The sequence below is a fragment of the Larus michahellis genome, chromosome 2 (genome assembly GCF_964199755.1).
Source record: "Larus michahellis chromosome 2, bLarMic1.1, whole genome shotgun sequence".
In the NCBI taxonomy this organism is placed as follows: Eukaryota; Metazoa; Chordata; class Aves; order Charadriiformes; family Laridae; genus Larus; species Larus michahellis.
The window spans coordinates 50,588,111-50,602,880 of record NC_133897.1 but is presented as its reverse complement, the minus strand read 5'-3'; the positions used below and the strand labels follow the sequence as shown (position 1 = coordinate 50,602,880).

General features: G+C 44.6%; 1 protein-coding gene across 1 annotated transcript in view; it reads right to left on the bottom strand.

Annotated features, from left to right (window-relative positions):
- TMC2 (transmembrane channel like 2) overlaps positions 1-14,568 on the bottom strand; it is a 34,658-nt gene extending 20,090 nt beyond the window's left edge. The window contains exons 1-9 of the mRNA XM_074573533.1: positions 14,523-14,568; positions 14,162-14,209; positions 11,810-12,140; positions 10,920-11,072; positions 8,726-8,816; positions 7,737-7,818; positions 7,343-7,449; positions 5,020-5,118; positions 1,055-1,197 (exon numbers count right to left, since the gene is read on the bottom strand). Coding sequence (XP_074429634.1) covers positions 1,055-1,197; positions 5,020-5,118; positions 7,343-7,449; positions 7,737-7,818; positions 8,726-8,816; positions 10,920-11,072; positions 11,810-12,140; positions 14,162-14,209; positions 14,523-14,568 — 1,100 coding nt within the window. The remainder of the gene's footprint in view (positions 1-1,054; positions 1,198-5,019; positions 5,119-7,342; positions 7,450-7,736; positions 7,819-8,725; positions 8,817-10,919; positions 11,073-11,809; positions 12,141-14,161; positions 14,210-14,522) is intronic.
- Positions 14,569-14,770: the final 202 nt, after the last annotated feature.

Sequence of the window (14,770 nt, the reverse complement as noted above, 5' to 3'; positions counted from 1 at the left end):
GAGATTTCAGTAGCTGCACAATGCTGAAGCCAAAGAGCTTGCAGCAAACCATGCAGGGAGAGAAAAAGGATTATTTTTGTTAATCAGCGTAGGAGCAGATATGACTTCTGCTGTTCCCTCTCTATTATTTGATCCCTGAAATCCTTCTGTAACTCCCAGTAGAGTTCCTAGCACCAGTCCCTCAAGGAAGGCGAGACGACAGATGCTGCAATTTCATGGCAAATGTACAGCAAATCCCCATGTCCCACTCCAGCCAAAGGCTCAAGAGGCTGGACAGCAATAGGGCCTGTTTTGATAGCGATACAAAGCCATGGGCTTATTCTTTCTTGCAAAGAAAGGATAACCTTTGCATGGTGTGGCCTGTAGACAGAGACAGAGGGGTTTATTTTTGGCTTTGCAGAGACTGTCTCAGCAGGAAGGCATGCCTTGGTTGCATCCTTGGTGCCCTGGGGGTGCTGCTGGGTCCTCACTGGTGCCCAGGGACAGTGCGCCAGGGGCATGGAGGTTGCGGCCCTGCTTTAAGACTCCGCTGATCGGTTTGGGGATGCATCAAAAAAAGAGTCTGGTAGTGTTTGGCTCTTCTGTGCACCCCTTGCACCATCTGTGTGACTCACATTGGCTTCCAGGGATGTTGTTTTTACAACAAAAAGATGGGAAAAGGAGCCTTTGAAATTTACTGTAAGTAAAACCCTCCTTCATGTACAAAGTCCACCTGTTTGGCAGCCCTGTAGTAATATCAGAGGAAAGGTTAAAGTGATCTGGAGAAGAGGAGAAGAGGGCTGGAGAAGGAGGTGGGAGGGTTCAAAATAATGCATGTGAGCACACGGCTGAGGCAAGGGACTGCCCAGGTCCACCCAGCCCACCAGAGCTAGGGGTGGTGGATGCTGAGGTCGACTGCGTGACTGCAGCAGGCACGGCAGCCCCCTCGCCCCACGCTCCCCCAGCCATTAAGGCAAGGCTGGACCAAGCCGTGAGCCGTGCCCATGGAGGGGAATCCAGCTGTGAGACACATCTGGGTGGATTTTGCAGAAAGGGCAATGCTAGCCATACTTACGATCTTATAACAACCATCAGGCTGTAGCCGAATACGCTGATCCCGACCATGAAATATGCCATCGGTAGCCTGTATTTTAACCAGCCAATTGTCCGCTGGTTGTTGTAGTAGCCATAAAAGAGAGCTGAGTATTTGATGTAGCCCTGGAGGAAAAGAAAAAGCAAGCCTTTGTGTAAGCCGTGCAGCTTTTCTTCTGCAGGGAAGAGGTTTCTGGTAAAAACTGAAGATTTAAAACAAGGAAAATCAACTTCGAAAAATGTTTAGTGTCTTATTCTTGGCTGTTTGCTGCTCTGTCACCTTTGAGAGCCATCGTCTTAAGAGCTTAGCCTCCTAAGAGAGGGAAGAACAGGGAGAGCACGTCGGAGGATACTGGCTGAAAACTAAAATGCAGTTTTTATCCATCACTGTTTCATCCCTCACAGAAAAACCTTACTGCTCTTTGTGGCTGTAGCCCACCTGCTTCTCTAAGCCAGTATCAGACACTCAGATCTTGTAGAAATGCTGTGGCAAAGGGGTTTCCCAACATGAAGAAACTTTTCCTTTCAGCTAGGAGGCAGCAGATGCTCAGTACCCTGCAGATTTAGATCCCTTTACTGGCTACCACCCGCAGAGCAAGTATAACTAAAGACTAAGATCAAAGCATTACTTTCCTGTGGAAAGTATAGCTCAGACAAAGCGTCAACCATGCTGTCTCAAGTAGATGTATTTTTTGCTGGACAAACTGTTGGGCATTCAACAAGCGTGCAGATCTCCTAATCTGCATTAGCAATCTCTCCCTATTTTTCTGTCATATCTCATCCAAGTTGATGTGTATCGTTGCATATTGTACTTCTCTATTTTTTGCCTGTTGTCTTTCAGCTCCTAAGTTAAGTGTAGTTAATCAGTCTGGCCATGAGAGCTGAACAAGCTCCCCTCCAGTCAAGCCTTTGGAAAGACCAAGATTGAGACATGATTTGGAGCTCTTATCAGAGGCTGTGTAATGCACCTTGTTTAGAGATATTAAATAATTTACATGGGAAGGGACCTCTGGAGGTCATCTAGTCAAGCCCCCTGCTCAAAGCAGAGCCAATTTCAAAATTGGTGGTGGCTCAGGGCTATGTCCAGCTGAGTTTTGAAAATTTCCAAGGACGGAGATCCCACAACTTCTCTTCTGGGCCTCTCTTCTGGTGTTTGACCACTTTCATTTAATCAATTACACTAAGCTCCCCCAAAGCGCTAAGTTTTTCCTTCCTACCTGATATAAATCTTTGGTATCCCTGGGTGCCACATTAGCTGCGTGTTTGCCCTGCGCAAAGTGCAGTGCCACAGGACAATTTTGCGTGTGTTTCTGCCAGTGCTGCTGAGCTACGGCGGGAAATGCAGCAAGCCCATGGCTGGCACACTGTGGCACAGCTGCTTGGGGCTCGTAACGTGTTATGTATAATGTGTGCTGGGGAGCTGTAATGAAAAAAGCCTTGTAAAATATAAAGATTATGTTCCTGGAAGGTACTAGTGAAGTTTTTTTCTCAGGTTGTAATCCCAAGTCTTTGTCTTTTTGATTCATCAAATGGTGGGGACTGAAAAATGAGTTTCTCTGCTCGCATCATCCAGTATGTTCTTTAAACTCCCTTTGTGAGACATGGTGTCTGGTGTCCAAGTGAGATTTATTCCTTTCTACTCCTCTAGAAATCCGTGATGTGACTGACCTCCTTGCTGCCAAAGCATACATTTACCTGGCTTCTCTCTCTTGAAATGTGTTTTTCAGGATCACAGTATTGACTCTTTGTTTTTTGCCTGCTCTGAAATATGTTTCCCCATTGCACCTCTCCTGTGGAGCACGCTGGAATAAGCATCCATTCATTTTCAAAGGGCAAGCCTCTGTGAAGGGCTTAATTTGACATCTTCTGGCTGCAGAGGGTGTAGCTCTATATTGTTGCCCCATAGCTGGAGACTACTTCTTCAGTTGGCGTGACTGTTCCCTGGTATCAAGTAGGAAGAAAATGGGCACAGGATGGGGACCTGTATGGCAGAAGGGTTCAGAGGATCAAGCCCTCGGTGACAGCAGGGCAATGTAGATGTATGTACCAAGATGTAGATGTATGACAGCAGGGCAATGTAGATGTATGTACCAAGCCACAGGCAGGAGACTGACAGGTCATGGTAGCCAGCCTTTCATGCGATGGTACAGCCTCATCCAAGAGCAAATTTCATTACTGATATGTGTATAGTTTATGGTCTCCCAGACAAAATCGGCATCTGCAGTTCAGCAACACTCCTGCAGGATTGTTTTTTCGGTTGTCGGGTTTTTTTCTGGACGAATGAGATTAAATGCTGCTGCTTGTATTTTTGCAGTGTGATGCCCAAATGAGCTTTTCATTCAGTGCAACTTTATTCAAAGCGTCACCTCTGAATTTTGGATTCTGGCAAGTGGGTGGAAGTGCTGCGAGAGGAAGAGCTGAAAGGATCCTCAGCAGGAAATGGATGGTGAATGAAGGTATGACCCTATCAGGTTCCTGGATACACCAGTATTTGAAACCTTATTAATGAATTAATTTTAATGATCTGTTTTACACTAGGGTAATTGAGGGTTCTTGGGTTTTTTTTTAGCTAAGAAAATTGTGGTGCGGTTTATTGCAGAAGGGCTGTGTCCCACACTTGTAAAATATGGTCTGTCACCACCAAACATTTTTAAAATATTTCCAGAATTAGCAGCTTTGGAAGTCAGATCCCAAGGTACTGGCCACAGCTGAACCTCTTCACCCCGTGCACACATCTTTTTCTTTTTTGGGACGTCCCCTAAGACCACTTGATCTCTTTGGCCTAAATCTTCAAAGGCAGAGTATTTGGAGGGGGGAGGGTCTGAGTCGGGGTTGCAGCCAAGTGCTCACAGGCAGCTGGAAACTGGGGCTTTCCCTTTGGGTGCAAGTGCTAGTCTTTGGTTCCAGCTTCAGGGTCATAAATGTTTCAGGGGAACAGGGACGGCAGGGGCATGGGGAGCGATCCCTTTCCCAAGGCTATGAGCAAATTCAGTGGTATGGCAAGATGCTCCTGCCCGCAAAGCGAGGTCCGCAGCTTGAACTGACCTTCTGGCTGCCTGCTTTGGAGTAGGTCTTGCGTTTCACCTGCGGGCCGGTTGCCTGTCTAGTTAGAAGTAAAACGGCTCTTGTGCATACAAAATTTTTTGGTTTTTTTTCAGAATAAAATTCTACACTATGAATGTGAGTTGATGATATAGGTTTCTATACGTTGTTCTAAATAGATTTAAAATACAGCAGAAAAGTATTTATTGGGTGGTTTTTTTTTTCCTCTGAAAAAGGATCTTTTCTTTTGTCTGAGTTCACGAGGCAACTCTGTGAACATGGTTTAAGGGAGTTGTACCGAGCTCACCACTGGGCAGTTTGCACAGTCACCTGCTTCTACTAATGCTCATAGAAAAACCCAACTTTGGCTTCTTGTGCTTCATGAATGAAAATACTGTGTAGATAAAAGGACATGGGCTTCCTAAGTCTCCTTTGGCTTCCTTCAGCGTGGAACCGTATAACTCCACTGGTCTTAGTGGATTTTACTTTGTCCTGTTGCATGTCACTGACCCCAGACAGGCACATTTCGGGTGATGCCTTGAGATGTCATATGTCTCCTTTGGAATAAAAGTCCACGTACTTTGTTCCCGCCACGCTGAGAAATCTATGTCTGTGTGTGTTTGTGTGTATGCGCACACACGCGATGTACACCAGCCAGCACATTTGTATATGGAAGTGGTTCAAATCCATATGCAGGTGCCTGTGTGTGCACATGCTGTTTTGGCCAGAACTTTCTGGAGATCCATAAAGATTTTGTGGCAGCAGGTGTCATCATCTTCTGGAAGAAATAGGTGCGTTCATTGCTGGTTTATCTTGGAACAATTCTGTGCCTGTAGTGCCACTAAGTTCTGAAGGGTTTTGCGAGGTATGAAAACGATGTCTTATGATTAACGCTTCTGTGCTTACCTCAAAATCCCAAAGAACTGAAAAATCCATAGCTGTTGCTTGTTCAGCCCGGGGTACGGTCTTCCTCGGCATGCTCCCGTACGGCATTCCCATCAGGACCTGGTGAACATTAATAACAGTGACGCATGTATAGTATAACTGTACAGTTTTTAGCAGTTTTCTTCTTAATGAGTCTTTTGGTTTGCTGTTGGTCGGTTTTCATTGTGGTTGATTTTAATTATATATAATTTCTTAATACTGGAGCAGCAGTTTTAAATATTTAGAATTAATTTCACCCAAATAACAAGAAGAGTTCCCTTTCCCTGGCAACATCCATTGCACAGGAACTGCTTTGCCAAGGAACTCTATCCCTCAATGAACAGCTCCAGTTTAAATGTCCTTAGTTTAGCAAGAAGTTCTTTGCTTGAACTTCATGGGTCTAACGCAATAAAGGGATTAGCTTTATCTATTTATGCAGGACTCCTCCTTTGAGAGAAGTAAAGAGCACTGGGTCGAGCTTGCGGTGTATTTTGTATTATATAGTCTTGAATTGAAAAATGATCTCAAGGTGAGTTGAAGGGCAGTTAGGTTTGGGCAAAAAAGCATATGACAAAAGGACACAAAAAACAGTTTTCATGGCGCAGCCTCTCCTGATGGCGCCACGCAAAGCAGGACTTGCAGTAAGTCCAGCGGCTATTGCAGTCCAGACAGAGAACGTCAAGGGCTATGGAGAGTTTATATATCTACAAGGAGACTCTGATTGGTGCCCATACCAAAATATCTCATTAGCATTCATAGACTAGAAAGGCCCTAGCATATCATCTATCACTTATTTTTTAGGGCTATCTAATTAATTTCAAAATCCTCTATGATTAAATGTTTATTGCCCTGCTACTCTCCATATCGTAACAGCTCAGTAGGCAATGAGTAACAGTATGTGTGTTTTAAAGACGAAAGCTGTTTAGTCGTCTGCCATATGCATAGTTCCTAACAAAATACATTTGTATTGTTCAGTGCTAATGGTTATGTCTCTTCATCACGGGAGCAAACAGAGCTTTTACTTTCGATAGTGTGAACAACCACATTAAGGAGAGCAAAAGCACGGTCCTCAGGAGAGACTCTGTGCTACATTTTTGCTTCATAAAAATCTGCATTGAACTGAACAGATGCCACTGTCTGCGGATTGCACAGCCTTTGAAGACCGCACTGAGTAATTTAGCCAGGGCTGTAATGGCTACATTAAAAAATTATTGAATAAACGATCATATAAAGTTGACTATGAGATCCTTTTCTTCTCCAAGAACAGTGAGAAATAGAAAAACTAAAAATAAAACTCCTCCTTGGGAATCATCTAAATGAGAAGTAAAGAAAAGGGATATTTCCCAAACAAATGTTAGCTGGCAAAGTGCTTGGGAAATTGTTTCTTCCCTCAATGGCTCCCCCTGTGGGGCTCTGCCGTGCCTGTCCCCCAGGGCCGTGAGCCAAGGGGGGTCCAAAAGGGGCTCCTGAGCCTGAGGAAGGGTCCTGGCATTGGCACTGTCCATCAGAAAGCAGGGTTTTCCGCCCTCACCTTATCCTCGTGTCTGTGAAAGCTCATGCAACTGCATGTTAGTGAAAACTGGGCTCAACACACCCAGTGAGGACTGCATTGCAGCTGGTGGCCCTGGTCCTTGGTAATTGCGTGGGAATAACCAATCCTACTTTATCGTGTGTATTGTGATTTTTGCAATGCAGAAAGGTGAAGAAAATGCTTGGGGAGGTCCCATACTGTCATGGGGGTTTTCTTAATCAGTTTCAGAGCACAGTCCATTTCTTATGGCTCTTACGGAGCTGAGCTTGTACCTAGGAGGATTCATACATCATGTTTTACACTTCAGTCAAAATGTAAAAATAGCCTCAGGTTAGGTTTTTGAGCTCCTGTTTTAGCTGATGGATGGGCAGGATCTTTGATAGCATTTTAGGTCTCCTGATTGCATTCCGACTTTTGCTCCTTGGTCTATGTAAATAATTGTCCTTATACATTTCATTTTTCTAAAGGATTGCCTGTTATAGATTCATAGAATTGTCTAGGTTGGAAGGGACATTTAAGATCATTAAGTCCAAGTGTTAACCTAATACTAACAAAACCACCGCAAAACCCTGTCCCCATCTTCTAAATACCTCCAGGGATGGTGACTCAACCACTTCCCTGGGCAGCTTGTTCCAATATTTGATAACCCTTTCTGTGAAGAATTTTTTCCTAATACCCATCCTAAACCTCATAAGACACTTGTTTGTGCTGTCAATCTCACGTTCCTCTTAAGCAACAGGCAAGATGTTACTGAAAGGAGAATTAAAGACTTACCTCTGGAATTATAACGAGTCCAAATATTAACCCAAAAAGGACAAGATTTACTCCGTACATCCACCGCAGAAATATGAAGTAGGAAGCAACTGAGGAGCCAAAATGACCTTGAACCAGAAGACACTTAGCGGTTAGGAGTTTAGGAGGGTTAAGCTATCCTCAGCAAGACCTGGACCCCTTCAACCTTAGGTCTCCCCAGCATGTTGCCCAAGACCCTCCCAACAGTCCCCACCACTGATGGAGATGGCAAAGCCCGGAGCTGCCTGGGGTGCATGCTCCGAGGTTGGCAGCGGTGCCCCGGGTGGGCGGAGACGGGACCAGGAGCATTGTTTGGATGAAGACAAAGCTGTCTTACAAAACATCTCACTGCCACTGCGCAGCAACTTCCACTTACTCTCCACTTCTTTTATCTTCATCTCCCAGGGTATGCACTGGGTTTTGAAATTGTCAAAGTCTCTCTTAAATTTCACCCATTTCTGAAACAAGACAAGATTGCTGTGAGCAGAGAGGAGCGAAGAGGGAGGCTGTAGGGCTTTCTAATGTCAGGGTATGGTAGCATTGCTAGGAATGAGTGTAAAGTCAAAAGCAAAAACTCTGGTCTGGGTCTGATCTTTTGGACTATTTCAGAAACTACCTTCAATCCAAAAGCCCCCCACCCCAAGTATTCACGTTCATTATCTGAATTTTAACCTTCCCAGGCTTTTGGAAAGTTGCAGTTGTGCTATGAGTTTACCATATTATGTAGGGGTAGAAAATTCAGACCTAGCTCTGGGTTGAAAGAATTGACACAGAACCAACTGTATTTAAAACAAAACTTAATTTGATAAAATACTGAGTTTGAATCCTTCCTCATCAGACCAGCGGCTACACTCCCATTGATTTCATGATCTCAGACCTGGCTCCGTTTTTCGCTTCTCTATATAATCTCCATGACAACATGCAACTTGGCTGACAACTTAAAACTTGCAACACAGTCATCATCCTCCTCGTTGTCTCATTAACGGGGAAGAAGAAATATTACAGGAGTCCACGGGACAGGGCAAGAGTTTGGCACAGCTTCTCTCCTCCTTAGGGCTACCTTGTCCCACACTTCAAGGTTTTGGAGAGTGCAACCAGAAAGCAGTGTTTTTCCCTGCCCCTGCAAAACCTCCCTTGCTTCAGGGAAGGTCGCAATGAGATTCAGGTTGGGGGAAATTTCCCGCTATTATTTCTGTAAACGTCATAGATTTGAAGCTGGCTAGTATTTTTGAATGTGGGTGGGAAGTTTTATTCTGATTTCCTGGTGTCTCTCTTGCCAAATATGGGTTAATAAACCCAACAAAAAATGGGCTGAATGCATAACGAGGTACCCAGGCTTTTCCCTGACATCTTTGCAGCACTTACCTTTGCCATCATCATCTTATAAGCGTACAACTTTTTGCCCTTCCCTTTTCCCAGAGCTCCTTCAAACTTCTCTACAAAAGCTTGTGCCTCCCTAATTGGGAAATAAACAAGCGGGTTATTGGAACAGCAGAAGGGTCTTTAGCTTTTCTCCTCTGCCCGCGCCCGTGGGAAAGCAGCCGCGCTGCCCTCCCTGCGTGAAGGCAGGGGTTTGGGCTCTCCGTGCCCCATGCTGTGTCTGGGGTGCCAGCTGCTATCTGCTGGTGGTGTTGCTGTGCCGAGCAGAGCTCACAAGCCAACCCAGGGCTAGCTACCAGGCCCCCACAGCGCTCATGCAGAGATGTGTCCCAAATCTTGCTCCCTGCTTTTCCCTGGGTATAGATTAGAAGCCCACCTGTTCATCTTGCTCCAGAGCTCTCCCACCCCGGCATATCTACTATAACTTTTCACTCCTGGTGCATTGATCAAGGAAAAAACCAACATTTTCTAGTGAAACAAACTCCAAGAGGATGGAGAATTTCCCGTCATGAACACTTCCCTGTATAAATATCAGAGGCATCCAACTGGCCCAACAGGATAATCTCAGTGCCAGAGAAATGAGTGTATGCTGGTCAGGAGTAAAATCAAGCTGCAAATTGAAATTAGTTTTAGAATAGGTTTCTAAGGGAAATACAGAGAAAAGAACCAGGTAGGTGTTGTTAGGGTATGCTGAGTTTGTGAATAAGATTATATCATGTATTGATGTCATTGATCCAGCGTAAGAAGAGATTAAATTTAAGGAGTTGGGAGGTCCTTTGCAATCCTAAGCCTGTGGGGAAGGTGGACATCTACTTCTTAGGAATAGTTGGCTAGTTCATCCGCATCTTTATCTGCAAACCTTAAGTGAGATTTCTAAGTCTGGAACACATTGTTTCTTCTCCTTGTGTTTCACATTCCTCATCTGTGCAATGGGGCTAATCTTTTCTTGTCTGAGGGTTGAGTTTGTGCAGCCAAAATAACTAATGAATGTACTGCACTCTGAGAGCCTTTCTGGAGACCTCTGCACAAGCAATGCAACAATTTTATTTAGGTTCATTAGCGGGTGGCAAGGATTGCCGTGGCTCAGGGATAAGATGAAAGGATGGAGGTATGTTATTAAACACAATCCCAGGCAGAATTTTAGCCAGGATCCCATAGCAAAGGCAAAATATGTCAGAAATAGTAGTGCTTTGCTTTTTTTTTCTCTTTTCTTGCAGAACTTTGCACTTTTAAGGTGATAAGACTTTATTTGTAATGAGCTCAAGTTTATAGCGTGCCTGTGATTTAGCAAAGCTGCTTTAATACAGTTTTCCTGCATCGATCTTTACCCAGATTTTTAGAAATAATTGGCAGTGTTCAAGGCTCCTGATTTTAACGGAAGATGGAGCAGGTCTTGGCCTTCAGGGTGTGAAAGAGAGAAGCAGAGACACACGGTGACAGCCAGCCTTCACAGCCTGGTCACTGCAGCTCCGAGCAGCCTCTTGGCAAAGACAGAGGGGGGACATCACCACTCCCCGTGGGACTGTGCGTGCCTTGCAATGCTATTTTGAAAGCTCCCCAATTTCAGGTGATTTTTAAGCAACAGAGCTGGGATTTGAAATATTGCCTTGACATGGGAATGATCCTGGTCATCCCTGCTCCGCTGCCCCCCGTTGCTCTGCACTAAAGGATCTCTGCAGCTGCCTGAGTTGTTCCCACATTCAGTGGGGACTGGCTGGCAGTATTATCTTTGCTCCGTAAACCTCTGCAAATAATACAGTATTTTTTCCAAGTGGCACTGTCTCAGGAAGTGTGAAGTAACGTGGCACTTTGCTGCTCTGATTTCTGTCTGACAGTAGGCATGACTAAGCAAACCAGGGCACAGAGTTTGTTTTAACAAGTAGCCTGGCGGTAGTGAGTCGTTTGGTCTTAAATACAAGGGTAGGATGACCTGGCTGTGGGTATCAGTTGAACAGATTTGCACCTTGTCCGTTCTCTGGTTACAGAGGCTGAAAATCAAATTCCCCATTTTAACTGTGATCATTTAAACCCAGACAGGCTGGCCAGGCTCTGCCAATAGCTTTTTCTGAGACGGGGGTGTTACAGTAGCAGCAGCAAAAATGCAATTTCTAGGAGAGGCAATGTGCATCTGACAGTCAGCAAAGACCCCAGGGGTGTGAGTTCCAGGTGTTGTGGGTACCTGAGCACTGAGAGCTTCTTCACCATCCTCCAGGGTTTGTTCCTCATGGTGGAAATTAGTTTTTTCTTTTGCTCCACTTGCTCCATCAGCATCGCGAGCTCTTCCTCCGAGAGTGACTCCTCATCGGATGAGTTGGAAGAAGCAGAAGAAGTGCTGGGGGAGACACAGAATAAAGGGCACAAAGTGGAAAATCTCACAGGAGTGAGAGGGAAGGTCTTGCTTAGGGTGGGCACAGCGACGCTGGCCCCCAAGGATCCCCCTCTGACGTGGACACAGTGCCTCGCCGTCCCCTGGCTCGGTGCGATGCCAGCGCGGCCCCTTCATGCTCAGAATGAGGCTGCTTCCAGCCAGGATAACGAAGAGGCCATTGCGTCCCACCATAACTCACCCGACATTGTGCTTTGGACCATGATTCAGCTATGGAAGCATTGCCTAGGGCTACAGCTAGCTCTGGAGAAATGTTTTTCACACCTTCAGAGGGAAGATATGGGGAGAAGCAGCGGGCTGGGACAAGCAAGATTTGGAAGAGGAAGAGACTTGGAAACATGAGAGATCCCTTTTAACCTGAACATTTCCATAGACCAACCGAAAAAATCTGGCCGGATCCGAGTCGCTCAAGCTGTCTTCTTTAAGAGTGCTTTTCTACCCCACTAGGACTCCACTACATGCATGGATCTCATCCTGGCTGAGAAATTACAATGATAGAAGACCCTGGAAACAGTTTGGCTGTGTGGCATTTTACACTACTGCTTTCCACTGTTTTATCTCTTTTGGGAAAGCAGTAGTGTCTCACAGTCTGTGGTTTTGCAGTTGTGACCCATACGCCACTGGCATGTCGATACCGCTGCCAGACTGACCCAAGGCACCATACTCAGGGATTGTTTAATTACCTGTTTTTCCTGTCTTTCTTCTGCTTGTTCTCCCCCTCCTTTCCTTTCTTATTTGTTCTCCTTCCTTTGTTTTCTGACTCCTTTTGATCTTTGGTAGGAGCCTTTTTGCCTTTCTCTCTCTGCTGACTTTGTTCCTCTCCTGCCTTTTTTCCATCGCTGTTTTTACTTTGGTAGTTTTTTCTCCTAGAAGCTCTGTTTTGTTGGCTACAACTGTCTTCCTCTTTGCTCTCATCTTCTTTGTCTTTCTCTTGCATTTTCCCTTCGAGTCTGCTTGCTCTGCTGGTTTCCCTGCAGCACTGTTTCTTGGGCATCTTGTCCTTTTCTTCATCTTCTGCAAGGGATAAAAACAAGTACTTTGGGAAACACTTAGCTTTCCATGCTGGCAAAATCAGGATTCGTCAGAAAAGCACAGGCAGCTTGGATGTGTGATTCAAACCCTAGGGAAGTCAATGAGCAGATACCTGTTGACCTTGGTGGGCTTTGCATTATGCCCCATCCAACAACGACATCCAACTCTTTGGTTATGTAGTAATACTGCACAACTAACTTCAGCATATCAGTGACTGATATGTGACTGTAAGAAAATTGGAAGTTAGTTACAAATGCACAAGCCCATCTGTCAGAGAGCACAGGCAGATATCTTCTTGACCTGTAAACACACCAGAGGAACGGAAAGAGAAATTGCAGCCAGTTAAACAGTATATAGTGTGCTTGTTGGTGCAATGTCCTTGAAAGCTGTTTACTTTTCAAGGCTGGGGATGGAGGTATTCTATTTATATAGAGAAAAGGTACAGCTTAGGCAGCACCAGGTCTCATTTCTCTGAGTTTTCGTTTCAATAGGAAGGTCTACATCCAGAGGAAAAAAAAACCAAAACCAGGTAGTCTCTGATGCACATTTCATTCTTATTGGCATTGCAAGCTAAAAACCTCATTTGACCAGAAGTCAGAAGTGCTTCCAGTTTGAAGGATTGAAATGGAGTGTGATTTAATTGCAGAATATTATGAAAAGGGTAAAAATACGTTCAAAAAACCTCAAGCCCCTCCATCCCTTTTGCCAGCAAGTACATTAAAATCAATAGTAAGTTTTCCAGACTCTTTTGGCTTCTAATTTTCCAAAATTTCTTACTGATGAAAATAGAACGTTCAAACAAAAAAACCATGAAATTTGTAATTTTGGCATTTTCTCCAGTGTTGGAGAAATTGTAATGGAAGAAGGAAATTGTGCTGGAGTGGGATCCAGAGTGACGAATGAGCAGCTTAAAAGGTGAGGAAAATGGAAGCAAAAAGGGTTTGAGTATTTGCATTTTTGTTTTGGTGAATAGTTAGAAATTAATAACAAGCAAATAGTTTTTGCTTGATAGTGGTAAAAATTTAGTAGGAGGTAGTTGTCACACTTGTCTCTGGGAATGTGAAGGAGCTTTCAACTTATTTCTCAAGAGCCTCAAACTCGATAGGTTTCAGTTACTATGTAAAATGCTGCATCTCAGCTGAATTTCAGTTAGTGATCAAGGTCAAAAGACCACCCCCTAAAATGTTCATTTTAGGCAGACAACTATCATGGTTTTCATTTGCAATCTATCAAATAGATAAATGTGGAGCGTTCATTTGTTACTTTTATCTTATTTCCTTCTTTGCCTGTATGGGAAAGGTGGATATGATTAAAAAAATACATCCCAGCCATTTGTTAATTACTTTCTCATATTTTATGGATCGTACAGACATGTCTGTGAACCATTTTTGCAGTAGTGTCTACATTCATATCACCTATCCAGTGCTGCTGTTATCTTACCTATTAGCTAGCTAGCTTTATTGGGTGTTACAATCCTACCCCTTAGCTATTTCTTTTTATTTACTATATATCCAGGGTTAAAGCGGTTTTTAATCCTGTCACTGGCTCTTCCTGAGTTTCCTAACAGCCATCAGTCTGCCTCCAACCCATTTTTATTTTTATCTTCTCGTGGTCATGATTAATCAAGATACCAGTGTGTTATGGTCTAAGCAAGCAGTACGGGGAGGGCAAGCGGGACCTCGGCACGGGGCAAAGCAGTCCCGGCCCTGCACAGGGTGGTACTTTACTGCTACTCCTGTTTCACTAGGGATGACCACCAAGGGATGTGGACTCCGACAGCCTCCCTCCTGCTCTAGGAGCATGGCTGAAAGGGGACAGACTGCTCAAGAACAGTGGTTTACATATCACTATTATAAGTCAAACCTCAAGGGAAAAATCTGCTTGCTTACAAGTAGCTCATGAAGTGATTCCTGTTGTAGAGCAAGTCACAAGCCAGAGAGAAAAACAAAAGGTATCACCTCCCGTATTTCAAACAAGACCACATTTTTTAATCTCTACGTTACCTTCACTCTCTGTGTCACTTTCGATTTGTCCATCAATCTCTATTCCAGCTGCAAGACAAAGAACAAAGAGTAATTGCATTTGTTGCTGGGTTTTACATGCGCAATGCTTTACACAGCTAGTCCTTAAGTGCCAGCTGAGCTTGGCAGAATGTCCCTTATTGATTATACATTATATTCTTTTACTACAGTGACGCTCTTAATATTTACTTTAGTTTGGCAAATTGACAAAAGTTCCCTGCATGAGCAAACGAAAACTGCATGATCTTTGAGAGATGCAAAACTATGTGCTTGGAAAGTCATGAGATATTTTCTCGAGTATTCAGCAGCATCCAAACTGAAATGATCCCATAGCGATACCAACCGTCTTCCATGATGACCTGCAAAGCACATTTCTTTTTCTTCCCCATGACAGCCTCCCGTCTTTTGCACGGACACCGTAGCTGCTATGCTGGGCTCGCACACGCCAATCATATACGGGTTATTCTCTCTTCCAGTGTCCATGTGCTTGTCTCCTTGCAGACTGATGGGCACGTCCAGCCGCTGGTGACCTCTGGCTTGCAAGCCATGTGGGCAGGGAAGGGCAGGGAGGGGTGGGAGAGGCTGGGAAGA